Below are 19881 nucleotides of genomic sequence, written 5' to 3'. Positions count from 1 at the left end.
GTTACATAGATAGCATATAATCTATTGTGCTGAGACACATTCTTTCCATGTTTCAAATTTTCCATGAAGAAAAGCATCTTTGTTGCCAGTGTGTTTTCTTCTGTAGTACTTTGTTTAGTGTCCTTTCTGTGTCATATGTGAAATTAAAGTAGTGCTTAATGAGGGGGTGAGGGTAGTGATGTCCACTATGTTGTTTCTAACATCTCTAAAAATCTCTTTATGCATTTCTAGAGCGGAAAGCTATCTTATAGAAGAATTGCATGACCTCCATCTAGAGAGTTTTCTATTCATCATGCTAGATTTTATTCTGCTTCAGAGGTACCTGGTTCTTCCAGTTCTTCTTTTATAGATCCTGATGTTGTTGGAAGTTATGATCTGTAACAGTGGAAGGAATGGCACTGCAGGATTGAATGTGCATCTTTTTTCTACACTGCTTGCTTGGTTACAGTAATTTCACGAATACAAGCTGCACCAATTTGACCAAAAGTTTGGTGGAAAATCGGAAGTGCGGCTAATATTCGAGGGCGGCTAATACATGAACAATATTCTAAAAGCTGCCAACACGGAAGTGAGAGCCCGCGGCAGCCCCAAGCCAAGCTGGAGCCCAGCCGGCCCCGGCTGAGGTGGGAAAGCCTGGCAGAGGCGGGGCCAGCAGTGTGGGGGGCGGGCGGCAGAGCCTGGGCCAGCAGGGTGGGGCAGGGGGAGCGGCAGAACCCAGGCCAGCAGGGCGGGGGAGCCTGGGAGAACTGGGGCTAGCAGTGCAGGGGAGCATGGCAGAAGCAGGAAGCCCGGCAGGTGGGGCTGCCTGGCAGCGGGGGAAGCCCAGCAGAATCGGGGCCAGCAGCGTGGGGGAGCCCGGTGGTGCGGGGGCCTGCAGTGCCGGCCAGGACGAGCAAACGCGGCAGCGGGGTGGCCGGCGTGCCTGGCAGCGGCGGCGGCGGCTGGCCCGCTGGCAGGGCAAGCAAACGCGGCAGCGAGGCGTTGCTGATGGGAGAGGGGGGCCAGTGAGCCCGGCGGCGGCTGCAGCACCACCCGGCCGGCCCTGTCGGCAGCCATGAGCGGGCCGAGCCTTCCTGGCCCCGCCCTGAGCCAGTAAACCCCGCTATGCCGCGATCCTGTTACTAATTGGCCAATTTGTGAAAGCTGCGCACGGATTCTCGCTACGAACGAAAGTGCGGCTAATATTCGGCGTGCGGCTTATCTATTGACAAAGACAGCAACATTGTCAAGGCACCGGAAGTGCGGCTTATACTCTGGGCGGCTTGTATTCGTGAAACTACTGTAATTCTCCATTTCATATGGACTTCTGCCCATAAACTTGAAGGCAGGCTGTGTTTTATGAGGTGTTGCAGTGCATGTGTGATAAGGAACTTGTAAATGCTTATCCGCACTTGGTTTGTTTCCAGATCTGGTACAAATTCCATGTTGTACATAAAAATAGTATAAATATTTTGGTTTTATTTATGTGTGACTGAGGTAGTAGGTTCTTATGCTTTTGCTTTTGATTAGAAAGCCTAGTTCTTAACTGAATAGTTCTCTAGATCACCTCATGGGCCTGGTAAACTAATTACACTGATCCTGAATTACAGAATAGAAGACCTGTTTAGTCATTCTTTACAATTTTATTTTAAAATCCAAACTCTGGTCAAACATGTGATGAGCACTTGGGAGGAGGCTTCATTCAGTAAGAGAATACCTTATCTCCATTCCAACTGAGAAAATTCAGTTTCCAGGTGCAGTCTTTGATTCAGCCTCCAGCAAAGATGCAAACAAGACTAACACTTAGCATGTCCCCGAGTCTATTTTCTAGGAAAAAAAAAACCAACAAAAAAAAAACCTATTAAAATGGAAGAAAAACACCAGAGAGAAAAGTTAGCAACTCTTGAACCATGTGCAAACTAAAGAACAAAGGTAAAAAAGTACCTGTAATGGATAGCTTGTAAGATTTCTGCAAGTGGAACAAATTGAACTCTTCTGGGTTCCTTTTGTGAAGTCAGATTTCTGCTTTCAACAGGGTTCTTGATCAGAACAGATATTATAGCTCAAGCAGCAGGAAATTAAAGAGTCAGTATTTCTGCCTATTTCCAGCAGCTTTTAATTATTGAGATGATCAGCAACTGAATTGCTGGCACATGGTTTGGAGCATGATTCAAAGCCACACATGGTTCCAAGGGCTCCTGTTTGAACTGAGCATTATGCCACTACTATGATGTATTATCAGACTCTCCCCAGGTTGCTTTTTGTTGCAGATTTTTTGCCATGTCCCAACATGAGGCTGAAGGACAGAGTAATCTATAAGGAGACTCTTACTGCTGCCACTTGTGTAGTAGAAATCAGTTTTTTCCCCAAGAAGACTAATGTAACTTGGTTTTCTGAATACTAGTACTAGTCAAACAACATTCCCTGAGTTTCCTGACCTGACAAGGTTGCATGTAGAATAACAGCTGCGCTTCTGTCAGAGAAACTGACATCAGGTCACTGTTTACTTTTGCTTGTGTTCACAGTAATGGTCATATCTAGTTCAGTATAATCAGCAGTTGACTATAACATGGGAGAGGGGAGCATATGTGTGTATTTATAGTATCTAAGCTGTGTATAAAAGTTCTTGACAGAAATAAATAAACGGAGCTAAGTAAGACATCACACTGCTTTTGTCACCAAACCCATGCTGTTTGGAGTGTGCTTTTTTTTTTTTCCCCATTTCTGGTACTGGCAAGAGAACTCTGAACTGAGACCTGAAGTGTGAGATACAGTTTCAGTAAGATACGTTTGCAGACGTTGCTCTGCAGGATAGGGGTATGAATTTACTCTTAAGAAAGAGGTCAAATAGAGGTTTCATATTCATTCAGCTCCTTTTGGGAATTGCTGACTTCCTACTGAGGTGGTCAAGGATCATAAAATAGGCACAGACAAAATGCTTTGATACTTTTGTCCCTTCAGGCATGATGCAATTGTTGCAAAATTGCAGGGTTTTTTTTGTAAGAATGAAGGAATGTCACTGCAGGGAGTAGTTGATCCTATGACTCCTCCTTTACTTCATCCACCCTAATCAAAAACTTACATATCTTTGAGGAAGGAGAACTTGTTTCAGAGTTTATAGACAAAAATGTTGCTTTATGAATGTTTAACAATAATACTGAGATAGGAAATAAAGGCCATATCTGGATAACAACTGCATGATACACTTTATATCCATAACTTATCAAGAGTCCTGTTAAGTCGTTGTCTTTTTGGGGAGCAAAGAACAGATGGAGCTCAAGTGGTGATTGGTGGTTCCACCTTTTGGCTACCTGTACAGACAGTTCTGCCCAACTTTCCACTGTCAAAGAATAAGAAATATTGATAACATTTCCCTGAAGCAGTGGGATATATCGGGGAGACACAACAGAGGAAAAATGAGAAAATTCCTAAGACAGAGTAAGGTATCAGTGTAAGGGGCTGCAGTGGGCACAGGTAATGTTGGCTTGCTGTTATCAGGCAGGTTTTCATGTTGATTTCTCTCAGCTAAAGTTTTAAACATAGTCACCCACTGTTTTGTCCTGCTCATGTGGTACCTGAAAGAAGGGTGGAGGTATTTGTAAGAGAATTGGGAACGTGGATGACCAAAACATTTATTATCTGAAGATAATAAAGTACAAAGTGCAGATGAACACTGAAGTAATACTTCAAATGTTGCTGGTATTAGAGAGGTATCTCAACCTTTGAACCATTTAGTTACAAAAGCTAACTAAGTTTTTAGATGTCCTACTCTAGAGACACATTTTTTAGGTCATGGTTTTACCTATTTTTGGTCTATCATGCAGTAAATGACATGATATGAATCCATCTGGTTAGTGAATCATAGCACTGAGGCAGTGCCATGCCAGAGGAAACACATGGCATACTGGATATTTACTCTGAGAATGCTCTCACTCTGAAGTCCCCTTCTCAGTGCTCTGACAGTTATGATCTGCAGATCAGCTCTGTATTATTTACAGGGACTTTGGGGATGAAGTGTTGAACCACTGAGCCTTTAGGCTAGGGCTTTCATGCCAAAATATTTATGTTGATGTAAGGGAGTGAAAGGGCCAAAGCTTTACTGAGTTGAAAACAATACTGAAATATATGTTGAACGACAAATTTGGCACTGACTTTCACTGGAGAGAAGAGGAAAGGAGGTTATAGCCTTGATTACTCTTATTCCATGTTTTAATTCAAGCTTGGCAAGATGTCTTTTGTTATCACTGGATGAGGAGCTATGAGGAAATGAAGACCAGGAGAGAGAAATGGGAGAAGAGAACAAACTGCCTAATTTTATGGGCTGCAGCTGGATGCCAAAAATGCATGGGGACATTAGCTAGATCTATGTTGTCATTTCAGTCTAAAGGCTTTTTAATAGATTCATTTGTCAAATTCCATTATTATGTTATTATTTTAAAACTAATTTTGGGTTTTGTTTTCTTCTTTCTTTAATGAGTTATATACAGGGTCTCTCATTAATACTTCTAAGGTAAGAGAGAATTGGAGGAAAAAGCTTCACCTTGGGAATGGGACAATTTCAGATTTACAGTATTTTGAGGTTTTCCACTTCTATGAGAATTTGTTTTGTAAAAATCCATTAGCAGCAGAGAGACATCTGCATGTAAAATCCTAACATGTCTTTTGCAGAGAAGATTACCATGAAGATGGGTTCTGTCAGCCATATAGAGGAATTGCGTGTGCACGAATCATTGGAAACAGAACCATTTATGTGGACTCCCTCCAGATGCAAGGGGAAATTGAAAACCGAATTACTGGTAAGCTTACACATCTCTTACACATCAACAGTGAAAGAAACATTCATAATAGTATCCAATTCAGGTAAACACAGTGCTATCATCCTTCTAGTTTTGTCAGCCAATGATGAACACATCTTTATATTAAGGTTTAGAGGGGGTGAGCCTGTTTCCCACGTGAGCAGTTAGTAAAATTTGGAGTGAGAAAGATGAGTATCTGTGGTAATGTGTAAGGCTTCTTCCATGTCCTTAAGTGAAATGCCATAGTACTGAATTTTTAACAGCTTCTAGTTTATACTGGAGGTTTTTTTGCATGATGGATTCAAATAGAAGATTTTGAGTTTTTAAAATGGATTTATGATATAGTCAGAAAGTACTGATCTTTTATTTTTTTGAAAAAGTGTATGGTAGCCTTTCCCTTGCGCTTCTTTCCTTTTTGTGTAATTGTGGCAGAGTCTGGAATTCACATTGATTTATATAAAACAAGAGCTGACATTCCTGTGCTCTGCCTATGCTTAATCTTTCTCTGAACATAGTTTTTGTACAGTTGCAAACATGTATCCAAAACCTTAGTGTTTTTTAATGGGCTGTATATCAACATGGGTTTTCTTAACTGGGTCTCAGCTGATATTAGCAGCTGTGACTCTGATGTACACAAAGTAGAGCAAGCAAAGCAAGCCCTTTGAATAGAGCAAATTCTTTGTCATAATATATAGCAAATGAACTCAGTCCAGCAGGAGCTGATTTGCATCTGGCCAGATACAGCTCACTAGTGGGCTCTCCAACTTCAGCATAACTAATTGCCAAAAAGAGTTTAACTTCACTTGTCAGCTCTAACTCCCTAAAGATATTACCTTAAAGACTCATTGTTAAGTTGGAAATCCAGGTCCATTTTTTTTCCGTGTTCTTGAAGTGGTAATCAGATTCTGGGACTGGGAAAATCCAGGTGTTGACCTTTACTTACATTGTTACAACACATTCTCCTCCCACCCTTTTCCTGCACTCTGTTGTAATGCCAGCCTCTTTAACATTATGTCATTAATTAATACACGTTGATTTTTTTTTTTGCCAGCTAATCTCTGTCCTGTTTGGATGTTTTTCAGCAATATACTATCTGAAATTATTAAATCTGTAATTCTATGAATTAGGTTCATAATGTTCTTTTCAAAACCAAAGCCAACAACAAAAAAGCCTGTGGTATTATCCATAAAATGTTTATTGATTGAGTCGTACTTGTTTCTGGGATATGGGTACTGATGATCTTGCTGCTGGTTTCCTCCTATTACCAATTATCAGCTAGATTTCCAAGGCTAGGGTGCTGGAACTCTCTGTTCTGCAGTTGTGGAGAATTCTGATGGAAATATTCTCTTTCAGGAAGACACCAAGAACCACCAAATAGAGCTGCCCAGTGTCTAGCTAGGCAGTAATGACAGTGTTAACAATACAGCATTTTCAAACTATTGAAGGTCATACCAAACATCTTATGGAAAAATACTCTGAGGATTTCATAGCATTACTGGTTCTTGTAAGTCATGTTCTATATAAAGCAAATATTGTAAGACCAGGTGCTCTATACCCAAATGAGAGGGTATTTTTGAAATTGCAGTTGCTGACTAGGTGAAGGAAAAACAACACCTGAATAATTGCTGCTGAAGTTTTGCTGATAGTTTTGCTGATACCTCCTAAATGCAATTTTAGCAGTAAGTGTATGTTCCAGTGTGCATGGTAAGTGAGGACATCTACTGTCCAACACCAGGAGCATTTAGAAAGGTTACATCTGTGGGGAATTTTCATTTTGATTTTCATTTCCCTACTGTACTGTTGAGAGAAATACATATTTTTTTATCTCCATGGCTCCTTGTGCTGTGTGGTCCTGGCCATGTGATTGGGTGAGAATAACAACCTTTGGTTAAAAGAAGAATGACATTTCTCGAGAAAAACTTTAGGTATGACTTGGAAGACTGGAAGGCCAACAGTGAATAGTGCACAGAACTGATGCCTCACCCATGAATATGTCTGGCTAGCAATGTCTCTACTGTGCAGTATGCCATCTGTTAAAAATGTTAAATATAAACTCCCTAGATGCTGCCACACAATACTTCTGACTTCTGCACCTTCCATCAAAGTAGAGATATCATTGTAAGCTGTGCCCTCTTCTCTCGTCATGATCTAAATTCTGTAACGCAGTGTCTTCACAAAACTTAGTGGGGAGTTTCAAACAACTAAGAATGACTACTTCAGTTCTTCAGTATCTATTTTTCCCTTTTAGTCTTTGTGACAAGCATATGTTAAAATGATCTTTTGAGGCCTGATGGTCTGCTTGCATGCAGTGTTCCCAACATAACAGATAAATGGTTATATTCCTGCATTAATATTTCTGAATGAAAATAAGCAAAGGTGTAAACAACCTAAAAGGCTAAATTTGTATCTGCTTGTTGCATGTTTGGTGCTCAGAGACTCCCTGAGAGACATGGCACCATGTGTCCACAGGAAATTGATGATTGAAAGGAGAGAGCCGGACAAGAGAAAAAGAATTTATTTGTAGGTGGTAAACAGACTGCTGAATGACATTTCCTCTCTTTTTACGGTGTGACTTGGTGGAACGTGCAGTCTAGCAAGTCTCACTCATAAATGATGCTTTACTGGGGGAGTGAGCATTCCTACTTTTAAAGGTTGATTCAGCACCAGACACGATGCACATACACATTTGTCTTTCCTTTGCAATGTGCAAGAAAACTTAGAGCTAAATGTTAGTGTGTAGGTGCTGAGAGCTGAAGGGGAGAATTACATTCCTAACTCATTATGACATTCATCTTAATGTGATCAGCATGCTGAGACTGTTTACATTAATTTGCCCCAAAGCTGCTGCCTGTTAGGCTTCTCATGTCTTATAAGCCATGTATCCATAGATATCAGTGATACACTTCTTTTGGCCTGACAAGACTTGAAAAAGACTTATTTATTAAAATGTCTAGAGGAGTAAGAAGTTAGGTGATCCTTGCTCAGATTTTATGTAAGTAGGAACTTTGGAAATACATACCAGTGTCCTGGCAGGCGTATCTCGATCCTTTCAAGTTAAAGTTAGCTGGTTGCCTGTAGTCTGAGCAATGGTAATCATGTAGGTTAATTTCTGGGAAGTGAGGCCTACAAGCTCTGTGCAGATGTCAGAAGGACACTGGAATGCTGTGTTTTCTTCCTGCATTTGTCAATGCTCTTTACAGCAGAATTTACCTCATTTACCTATTGCACAGTGGTTTTCACTCCCCAAGGAAAGAATAAAGGTGTTAAAGGCAAATGACATGAAAATGAAGGTTTTTTCTCATGCTGTGCACCAACACTAGTCACTACTTTTGCTCCTTTGCAGCTGCGTTTACCATGATTGGCACCTCAACGCATTTGTCTGACCAGTGCTCGCAGTTTGCGATTCCTTCCTTCTGCCACTTCGTGTTCCCCCTGTGTGACGAGCGCTCTCGGACCCCCAAGCCGCGGGAGCTGTGCCGGGATGAGTGTGAAGTTCTGGAGAATGATCTCTGTAGGCAGGAGTACAACATTGCCAGGTCAAACCCCCTCATCCTGATGCAGCTGCAGTTGCCTAAATGCGAGGACCTCCCGCGCCCGGACACCTTGGAGGCTGCCAACTGCATAAGGATTGGGATCCCTGTGGAGAGGCTGAGCCAATGTAAGTCTGGGTATTCCATCACTGGGAGAAAGCACAGCTTGTTGCTTCCTCAGATTGACTCTGAGAGACAATAATTTATCAGCCATTCTTTTTCTAAAGAAAGTGCTGAACTACTCATTTTTATCTTGTTAATACTGAACCTAATCTTGCACTGTTGTGAGGTATAATTAGGATGATAGGAAACCTAAAGGATGCTGTAAGTACCAGAGAGTGTTATATCAACCACCATGAGCTATAAAAGGCTGATTTACAGAGTGTTGCCTCCACCTGTGGCTCAGTCCTGGCCTTTTTGGGCGAGCCTCCCCATACACCTGTTTAAGAATTTTGTTTACCTATTGATAAATTTCGCATAGTTTGTTGAAGCTTCACTAGGAAGATCTGTCAGGAAATGAACTGCCTAGTGTTCATTCTTTCTATATGGAAACACACACAAATATTAACCCTGTAAATTAAACATGGGGTGCAATTTTCTTTCTTTACCTACATGGGATGGATGAAAGCCTTGATCTTGCTTCCATGAATTTATATTTACATCCATAAGTAGAAAGGCTGTTCCGTTGTCACTAATTATACACAGACAGTCTGTCTGACTAGTCTATTTCATAGCAATTAATCACAACCCCCTGCACTGTTTCAATAAGAAAACTCAAAGAGACCAAAGATATTTAAAGTTCAAAGTGTGATGAGATTATTCTGACTATCCATTGTCTGAATCCACAGTTAGAAACAGGAACCACAGCATAATGTTGGACATGAAAGACTAGCTCTGTGCTTTTCTGTAAATAATGTAATGTAGCTGAGAAGCAGAGGTAACTGAGAATACAATAGCAGACACAAATCAGGGAAGAAATACCAAGCTAAAGGCATGAGAACAAAAACAATAAAAAGTCTGGTGAAAGTTGTCCATGATTCTCAGAGCCAGTGGTGCTGCCGTTGGTGAAACAACTGCAACTTCAGAATTTGTGGGGTTTGAGAGAGCTGGATTCATGACGGCTGGAGAGGGGAGAACAGAAAAATGGAGAAGGTAATGTTGAGGAAAATGCATGATTCAGCTCAGATATTGCATATAGAAGACAAGCACTCACAAAGTATGAAGAGAACATAGCAGCAAAACAAAGAATAAAGATATAGGTCCAGCAGATATGGAAATGATGCTTTTAAAGAGATGAAGATCTTGACTCCTTTCTTTCTAAAGATGTAAATAAGGAAAATGAGGCATGAGGCATTAAAAAATACAGCACTGGTTTCTACAGCAAGTGAGCAGTGTGAAGAAGATGGGAAGATTATGAGAAATAGAAGTTTTCATTTTTGAAGTCTGAGGACTTTTCCTGAAGAGAAATTCATATCTCTCATTTACTTTAGCTTATCATGTTCTGTATCTAAAGGTCCATACATGCTTCTTAGTCTCAATTTGAATTCAGAATTGTGAATACTCGTGTTTGTACCATAGAACTGAGACATTCCTGGAGAGAATCTAGAAATAACTGAGTGCAAAAATACAGATACACAGATATACACAGAAATTTCAGAATGAACAGCTGTCATTAAATCTTGGGTACCTAAATTTAAGTACAGTAATTTCACAATTACAAGCTGCACCTGATTATAATCCGCAGCTCTGGGTGTAGGCAACCTTTAGGTCTTTGTCCATATATAAGACGCACTGGACTATAAATCGCACTGTCGTTTGCAGCGAGGACCCGTGTGCAACAAAGTTGCCAAGTAGTAACAGAATCGCGGAATCAAGGGGTTTACTGGCTCAGCTCGGGGGCCGGGTGGGCTCGGCCCGCTCAGGGCTGCCGACAGGGCCAGGTGGCCCAGCACGGCGCTGCCACTTGGTGTGGCCACTCGGGGCTGGCCGCCGCTGCCACTGCCACCGGGCTCGCTCTCCCTGGCCCGGTGCTGCCCCGCAGTGGCAGGTAGGGACAGAGCCTGCCCGCTCCTGCGGCGCTGGTGGGAGGCAGGCACAGACCCCCCTGCCTTCCCCCCTGGCCACAGGGCCAGCAGGAGGGAGCTCCTCCGCCTCCCCCCGCCGCACTGCCGGCACGGAGCCCGCCTCCACCTACCACGCAACAGAGTAACCAATTTGTAACAATCACGCAATCCCGGGTTTTACTGGCAGGTGCTCGGCTCAGCACCCTGGCTGGCACTTTCGGGTTTGGAAATTTACAAACTTTTTTCATATATTGGCCACTCCTGAGTATAAGCCTCATTTCCATGTTGGGAGCAAAATTTTAGTCAAAATGATGCAGCTTATAATTGTGAAATTACTGTACTTGTTTGCATACATGTTCTGTAGACTTCAGCTGTTTTGGTCATGGTGTCCCTTGATTGTTTTGATTTTTCTCACGTTTCCCCAAACCCTGTGTTTTAGATCATCAATGCTACAATGGCTCTGGAGCTGACTACAGAGGGACTGTCAGTGTTACCAAGTCTGGCCACACTTGCCAACTGTGGGACTCACAGAGTCCCCACAACCATGATCTGACAAGCACACAGTTTCCAGAACTAGGTGGAGGACATGCGTATTGTCGAAATCCTGGAGGTCAAATGGATGGTCCCTGGTGTTTTACAAAGAATAAAAACGTACGCATGGAACTGTGTGACATACCTTCTTGTAGTATGTATTCTCTTTCTTTTTTCTCCTACTACTGTTCTGAATCCTGTGTAATTTTGAATGTTCCTTGTTATTACAAGCAGAATTCATTTAGGAGGATGATACTTCTAAATGTTTAACTTGCAGCAACTTTGTTTTGTATTGTAATTTTTTAATGTTTTCTGGAGGTCAGAGTTTATGAGATATTGTGACACTTTTAAAATATGTACTGGAGACAGTCTGAGGTAATAATTAATGATGATGCTGCAGTTTTTATCTGTCAAATGACAGATTGCACATGCAAATCACATGTGTTTGGTTTGCTCGTGCTGCTCGAGGGTACATGCTCTTGCTCTACATGACATCTTGCAGGCAGCAAGGATTTGCAGATCCTATAGAGGGAGATATAGCACCATACCTGCTTGGAAAGAAAGGTTTCAAGTGCAGAAATGGAGCTATTTGAAGTGCTTAAAGCAGACGATCTTATCAGAAGTCTTACACTACCTGCTAGTGCTCTGTACAGCACAACTGTTTGCGAAAATAAAAAGTAAAGCTCTCACAGATTAGAACTGTTCTGCCCATTTTCCCTGTATTGTTACAGACTTCACACATTGTTAATGGTCTTTGAATATGAGTGTCTTTGGATAGGACAGTTAATTCTGTGCTTCATTAGGAAGAAAAGTATGTTTCCTGAAGCAAGATACAGATACAATGTGGAAGCCATAAAAGTGGATTACATAGATCTCTAAAACTGCTCAGAAATAATATTACTTTTTTTGTTACTTCACTTTTTTGCAGTAACATGATTTGACATTTATAATAAATTTCTACATTGCCTGTACCGTAGGGCAAAGATAACGCTGGGATGTGGTTGTGGTGAAAGCAGCTGCCACAAATAGCAAAACCACAGGTTAGCGAACACATCCCAGGCAGTTCCAGTGAACATTTTGGATGTCATTATGTTTTCCTAAAGTCTCCAACTATCAAGTGAAAATGTATTTTAGGAAGGTTCCAGAGATAAGTGTACTGATGGCTCTTTCATGTCTGTCTCACTCTAACATAAAAGCTCTGCAATTCTGTTAAGTAAAGAACAAATAATATCTCTACCAAGGAGAAGTGAAACTTATTTTATTCTGAGCAGAAGTAGCACCAGTAGAGGTAAAGGATGGGCCAAATGTTGATGAAATGGCTGAATCTATGAGAGTGAGTCAGACTGCATTTTTGTGCTGGGTCACATTGAGTTCACTGGCTTATATATTGTGATAGAGACTACTCACTTGTGTTTTATACCCTGAACAGGATAATGCAATGATACCTTGGTCTGTGTTCTGCAGTTTCCTCTACTGGAAATCTCAAAAATAAAGTAAAATTAATCACATGCTATTACAGCCCACACATTAAATGTGCAGCTCCTAGTTTATCTTCATACTTGCTATGTCCATTCAAGCTTGTTTGAAGTATGTAGTGGAAAATTACAAAGAAGGGGGAGAGGGTGATGTGGCTTCTGTTTTCAGAGTATAATTTAATTTTGGTTTAAAATATAATATTGATAATCATTTGTGTTACAATCAAATAGCTTAAAAATACTTATTGTAAGCAATGAGGATTTCTGTGCTTGACAGGTCCACGTGACAACAGCAAAATGGGAATCCTCTACATCCTTGTTCCCAGCATAGCCATCCCTTTGGTGATAGCCTGCCTTTTCTTCCTGGTCTGTGTGTGCAGAAACAAGCAGAAGGCATCTGCTGCTACACCACAGCGCCGCCAGCTGATGGTATCTCCCAGCCAAGATATGGAAATGCCTCTCATTAATCAACACAAACAGGTATTTCTTACATGATTTGTCGGGCCCACATATTTTCAAGTGTCATGATTTTCAGCACCTCAGGTTGTTCTGTGTTCAAATTGTTGTTGGGGACCTGATTTTCCTGCTGTGCAAGCCATCTACACTGGGAAAACCAGGTCTTGCACTTTGTAGGTTTATCTAGAAATCCTGACGTTGGACAACAGCTTTCAGTACACAGTATTTAATGGCATTTGTCCTTACCCATCAATCATCATTCTGCCTGTTGTCTGAGTGACTGGAAAAGTGTTATTTCTGATCCAGTCTTCAGCCTGCAGCTCATTTTTGCTCCTGGTAATGACACAGCCTGTTTAAAGCATGATGCAGAGTGGATTTTTTTGTTCTAATCCTTCAACTCAAGACCTCTGGTGTTCTGATCCATAAGTAAGTTGAGAGCTGAGATGGCATGCAACATGTTCCCAAGGCTGTGTGTCACAAAGGATGTAAAAAGGAAAAGAGCTTTGAACTTATGTCTACATATGTCAGCTCCTGCACAGGATTTTCTGGGTCAGCTAACTGGTCTCCGCACTAAAATCCTGTTCAGAACTAATGTTGAAGTTTTAATCATAGCATTTACAAGACACAAGCTCTAATAAACAATGCTTACTTTGGAAGTTGGCAACATCTGTTTGGGAAACTGTAGAGTATTTGATTAGTATTACCTATTGTAACTAATTGCGATGATTTTGTGTGTTAATCTGAATATTTAAAGGGAATTTGCAAGCCCAGTCTACAGGCTGTTGGACACTAAAATCAGAGATTATTCCCAAAACACCTGCTAAAATATCTGCCCAACCTGCCCTGCTCCCTCATGCAGTGGTGCCGTGTATGTGAAGCTGTGCCAGCTGCACCTCACTTGGTCAGGGACTTCTCCATCCCATGCTGGTCAGGACAGACTCATTACATCACCATTGCAAACTCCCTTGCTTTCCAAATGCAGGAGGAAGGCTCTGGGGCTTTCCTCCTCTTGGGCTTGCTACCTTTTCCTTCAAGTACCAAAGAGAAATTCTCTGGTACTCTCCTTCTCCTTTCTTCTCCGCTTCCACCCTTCTCTTTATTGAAGCTAACTCAAGGTTCCACAGCAGGGGTACTGTACACTTTTGCCCATGGGCTGGGGCCATTTCTCTAGTGCAACAGAGAAGAAAGTGCATTTTCTGGTACTGCAGAACTGAAAGAGAGAGGTTTTGTTCCTCCTTCTGCTGCAAAGGACGTTTCAGTTCACTCTGAGATGGTCATCTCCTCAGCCTCCTTGCTTTTCTGACAGACTTCTGCTGGGCAGCTTGGGGCTGGTTTGCAGGGAAAGCACAGATGCAGTCAATAGATGTCGTTGCTTGCCAGATTTACTCTGAACCCAATATTAATTTAGCTTGCAGGAAGTATGGTCGCTTCTTTATAAAAATGATGGTATCCATTATCCTGCAGTATAATTCCATTTATACTTCTGATAATAGTGTAACTCATTTCAAGGTTAACTGTGTAATCAATATACTGATGTGAATACACAAAAAACCAGAAAAGTCCTTTTGGCCTGGTTTATCTTCCATTTGGAGACGTAACTACTGGGAGACTTTCCTTAAAAAGAGATCCTTTTGTTCAAAAAACATTGGGATTTTTTACTGACTGTCTTTTCTTCATTTCAGGCTAAGCTTAAAGAAATTAATCTGTCCACTGTGCGATTTATGGAGGAGCTAGGAGAGGAGAGATTTGGCAAAGTCTACAAGGGGCATCTCTTTGGTACAGCACCAGGTGAACAGGCACAAGCCGTTGCCATTAAGACACTTAAAGACAAAGCAGAACTGGCTCTTCGGGAAGAATTTAAACATGAGGCAATGATGAGATCACGATTACAGCACCCAAACATAGTTTGTTTGCTAGGAATAGTGACAAAGGAGCAACCTATAAGTATGATATTTAGTTATTGTTCCCAGAGTGATCTCCATGAGTTCTTGGTGATGAGATCTCCCCACTCAGATGTTGGCAGCACTGATGATGACAAGACAGTGAAATCCACTCTGGAACCAGCAGACTTTTTTCACATTGTGACTCAGATAGCTGCAGGAATGGAGTATCTTTCTAGCCACCATGTTGTCCACAAGGACTTGGCCACTAGAAATATACTGGTGTTCGATAAACTGAACGTTAAAATATCTGATTTGGGCCTTTTCAGAGAAGTTTATGCTGCTGATTACTACAAACTGATGGGAAATTCCCTTCTTCCTATCCGGTGGATGTCCCCTGAGGCTATTATGTACGGCAAGTTTTCTATCGATTCGGATATATGGTCATACGGAGTTGTATTGTGGGAAGTTTTCAGCTATGGCCTGCAGCCATACTGTGGTTATTCCAACCAGGATGTCATTGAGATGATCAGGAACCGACAAGTTTTGCCATGTCCCGATGACTGCCCCACATGGATATACACTTTGATGTTGGAGTGTTGGAATGAATTTCCCAACAGAAGACCAAGATTTAAAGATATACATAACAGACTAAGAACGTGGGGGAACCTTTCTAATTACAACAGCTCAGCGCAAACTTCTGGGGCAAGCAACACCACACAAACAAGTTCTCTCAGCACAAGCCCTGTTAGCAATGTCAGCAATGCTAGATACATTGGACCAAAGCAGAAAACTCCAGCCTTCCCTCAACCTCAGTTCATACAAATGAAAGGCCAGATGAGACCGATGGTCCCCCCTCCTCAGCTCTACATTCCAGTCAATGGTTACCAGCCAATGCCTGCCTATGGTGCCTACTTGCCAAATTTTTATCCCGTCCAAATTCCAATGCAAATGGCTCCTCAGCAAATACCTCCCCAGATCATTCCCAAACCAGGCTCTCACCACAGTGGGAGCGGGTCTACCAGCACAGGCTATGTGACAACAGCACCTTCCAACGCGTCGGTGGCTGACAGGGCTGCTCTGCTGTCAGAAGGCACGGATGACACACACAATGGAACGGAAGATATTGCCCAGAACCCTGTCCAGGAGGAGGAGGAAGAAGAGGGCTCTGTGCCTGAAACAGAATTGCTTGGTGATAATGACACACTTCAGATGGATGAAGCAGAAATTCAGTCGGAAACCTAAGGAATTTGGCCTCATTGCTAAGAATTACACATTGCTTCCATGCATGGACACAATAGATCCTTAGGCTTAATAGATTGATCTGACTCAAAGAAACAAAACTAAAAAAAGGCAACATCCATTTCAAAGTGCAGCAGTAATGACATACCAGGTTTAATGACCATTGCACCAGCAGATTTTTGAAATATGGTGGTATAGACTTGCTGGGTTTAATCTTTTTTACTGTCCTAAAGTTTTTGAGAGAAGTTGCTTTTCAAATATGTACTGTTGCTGTGCAACATATTGCAGAGTAGCATTGCACATCATGTATATCACGATATATGAGTGTAATGTTAGTGAATTATGCTTAAACCAATAACACAAAAAGGAATCCAGCTATGGTTGCAGAATTGCTCTAAGCATAAAGAAGTGCCCTGGATGTGATGGACAACTTAGTTTGTAGTATTTATCTCTTCGACATAATGGACACAAGATTGTTTGCTTTTTGAGTCTGAAAAATTAATTTGAGAATAATGTTCTGTGTTTGTATCACAATAACAAGAAAAGGGGGAAACAACATAAAATTGACTGTGCTGAGTAATACCACGGGTCAGTAGCAGCCCAGTAGCATGTCTTGAAAGACCATTGATGATGCCTGATGAGGGATAGTCTTCAAGGGCAATTTCCCTTGCAGAAATTTCCCAGGGTATTGCCCCAGCCTCCAGCAATTTGTGGCTTAGAGTTTTCCCAAGACAGAAGTGGATTTTTTTTCCTGTTAAATAGCCTTTGATGGAATTTTCTACCGTGAATTTATCCAAATGACTTTGAACTCACATAGAGCTAGAGTATCCACAACAGCTGGTGGAATAACATGAGAGGAGAAAGGATGGTTTTCTTTCATCACTTTGGGTGAATGACTGACAGAAGCTTCCCAATGAGATCAACTGACTGCATTTGTAGATGAAAGTATTCCTTCTCTGCTGTGTTTTTTCAACAGCAAACAGCCTTAATACACTGTTAACCAAAAATGGGGATATTGTAGGGGATATTATAGGTGTGCACTAACTTAATAAATCCAACTTTAATTGGTTATCAAGTATAGAAAAAAGCTGCACATGTGTGTTCCTACATTGTAAAAGTGTTGGGTTTTGTGCGGGGTTATAGACTTACTTGATTTACCACAGTTACTGCTGGATTGCATATGAAATTATGTTTTTTTCCCAACGTTTTAGTAAAAATGATCTTTGAACCTTAGAAGACCAAAACAAGCAATAATGTACAAGGTGCTGTTTTTGTGCTTCTATTTGCAGGATGAATCATGTACAGACCTTTAAATGTAATTTATGTTTTACTACATTTTATATGCATTTTTTTCATTGTAATATTTGGATTTTTGAATGAATGACTTTATAACTTAACCATTTACAATATTCACATGTGGTGCAGTTTTATGGTATTGTTGTTTCATTTTGTTAAACATGCAGACAGGTCCATACATTTCATGACCCCTTTCTGTAATCCAAGTGGTACACATTCTCATTGTAGCATTGTAGCCAACACACACTGTAGCTATAAGTTCTACATCCAACATGGAGTATTCAATAAAGTGATGCAAAAAGTATGATGAAGCATGTTATCCTACAGCCACTGTTGTTTTTATGGTACTTTGTGGAAATAGAAATGGCCTCAATTGCTTAAGTTGCAGGTTTCACACTTAAACTACAACTTTTTTTTTTATTCCATTGGGATTCACTTGTAAGTCATGTATCATTGTGATCTACACCCTGTGTTCAAGGTATGGCAGCATACTTATTTCTGGCATTTCACCTGGACTTGGAAATGCACTGGTAGGAATAAAATATGAAAGCTTTATTACTTGTGTTAATATAATGCAGCTTTGGGTGCTTGTACTAAATAAAGGATAAATAAAAAAGAAAAAAGGATGAAATTTATTTACGTGAAGCTCCTGGTTTTTTCTAGGTTTCCTTATCTCAGATAAATGAATTCTATTAAATAACTACATTGTCTTTCTTTGTTACTTTTCTAACTTTCTTCAGAGTAAGTAGAGAGCAAATGGTTCAATTACATCACACATTTGTCAGTGAGAGTGAACATAAGTAGGCAAATGAATGGCAGACAGTGGAAGCTTCTGTACAGCACTGCCCGACGTTCAGCCTGTTTCTAGAAGTGGAAGAGCATTATGACTTTGTGTACTTTGAATACAGTTTGGGAAACTCCTAATTCTCTTCTTTAAACCTCATAAATTCACTACAGAGAAAAAAAAAAGGTCAGATTTCTATACTGATTTTCCCATCCCCACTTAATGTGGATATGCTCTCAAAGTGATGGCCTAGGAGCAATACATAATTTTCTAGGCCAGCCTTGGTAATACACACAGTACTGGACAGGGGTATTCCCCCTCTGTTGGTGTGGGTGGGCTCATCTGAGCTGCCAAGATTGGAGCTATGATGACATGCAAACACCTCCTCTGCAATTCAGGTGAGCACCACTGCACAAGAACCACTACCACAGTGTTAGTGGCTACTCTAAGTCATATGGATGGGCAGTAGTTTCTTGTTCTGCAATTTCCTAGACTGCTCTGCTTGTGACATCTACTGCACAGTCCCGGCCGGTGTCAGTGTGTACCTTTCCTCCTCGAGACTTGGAAGCAAGGCCAAGGGAGACCAGGGAAGGGATGAGGAGGTAAGTGGATGGGACAAAGTTGTAAGGTGGCAATAAGTAAGGGAACGGTTGCAGCTGGGTCCAAATAAAACCAGCACAATGTTGCTCATTTGGGCTTGCAATGGTACTTCTTCCTGGCGGGTCTAGCAAAGCTGGAATTTTTCTTGAGGGCAGAAAAGCTTTTCTTGCAGCAAATACATGTCTGGATGCCCAGTAAGGGCAAGGTGTTTTTGAGAAGACTAAGGTTGCTTAAAAAGTTTTCTCTTGCCTCTAGTACCCTGCTCTGTCTCTATACTTTCCATAAGAAAACTGGGTCTGACATTAGAAAAAGTGGATTGGGCATTGACACTGTCCACAGCAGTCCCCTGGTGAGGCAGGAAGGTCCCTCTTCATAAAAGCATATAGGGTAGATAGAGAATGGATTTGCAATCACACGACCAGAAAGCTGAGTAATAGTTCCTAGTCTGAATGAGAAAACTGACTATAGATGTGTCACTAACTTCAGTTTGACTCCTGTTCTGATATTGTTCAAGAATTGCATTACTGCGGGATCTGTTATTCTGTTTTTCCAATTGAGACTATAGGGAAGACAAAGCTGTAAAGAGTGCAATATAGGCAGCTGTATAAAAACGGGATACACCCACAATGCCAAATATAAACAGACATTATTACAAACCTTAATTGGCTGTTTCATTCCTTCGTATAAATGTCACGACTCTTAGTTTCATCTAGTGATTTCCCTAAAGACTCATCCAGAGGAATAAGCTCCCTGCTGAGGTAAGGATCCTTTGCTTCATGGCTGTGAACATAGTGAGTCATAGGGAATTTACTTCATTGTAACAGTACCTCAGATTTTTATTAGAGACATCAATTTGATTTTTTTCTCACTTATTGTCTAAGGAGTTAATCAGATATCACTGGCTTTTTTGTTCAGAGGAGTCCCCTCACTTCAGCTATGTGCGAATGAAGCAAAAACATCTGATGCTTTCTGGGAGAGAGCTCAGGAACATTTGCTGAGTTGGACCACTCTCAAAAGATGTCAGACCTTGAGGTGTTTGACAGAACAGATGTAAGAAGCAGAAACATCCAGTTTTGTGGAGAGTAGTATCTTCAAATAAACCCTAAGTCATAGTTTCACCATGCGTAGAAAGTAATTCTGTTTCTAGACTGGCAAATGCTAATGTAAACTGTTCTCCAAAATAGCATTTCAGTTACTCAAAATATGAAGAAAAAATCAACTGGCAAAACCATCTTCTTTTTGAGGAGAG

General features: G+C 41.2%; 1 protein-coding gene across 1 annotated transcript in view; it reads left to right on the top strand.

Moving 5' to 3' along the window:
- The window catches only part of ROR2 (receptor tyrosine kinase like orphan receptor 2), a 152309-nt gene extending 134426 nt beyond the window's left edge, over nt 1-17883 (top strand). Inside the window, exons 5-9 of the mRNA XM_033086343.1 lie at nt 4648-4775; nt 8119-8433; nt 10808-11053; nt 12652-12854; nt 14513-17883. Of these exons, the coding sequence (XP_032942234.1) occupies nt 4648-4775; nt 8119-8433; nt 10808-11053; nt 12652-12854; nt 14513-15955 (2335 nt within the window). The 3' untranslated portion in view covers nt 15956-17883. The remainder of the gene's footprint in view (nt 1-4647; nt 4776-8118; nt 8434-10807; nt 11054-12651; nt 12855-14512) is intronic.
- The last annotated feature ends 1998 nt before the right edge of the window (nt 17884-19881 follow it).

This window comes from Catharus ustulatus, chromosome Z (assembly GCF_009819885.2).
Source record: "Catharus ustulatus isolate bCatUst1 chromosome Z, bCatUst1.pri.v2, whole genome shotgun sequence".
Lineage (NCBI taxonomy): Eukaryota > Metazoa > Chordata > Aves > Passeriformes > Turdidae > Catharus > Catharus ustulatus.
This window is presented reverse-complemented; position numbering and strand designations above follow the sequence as displayed.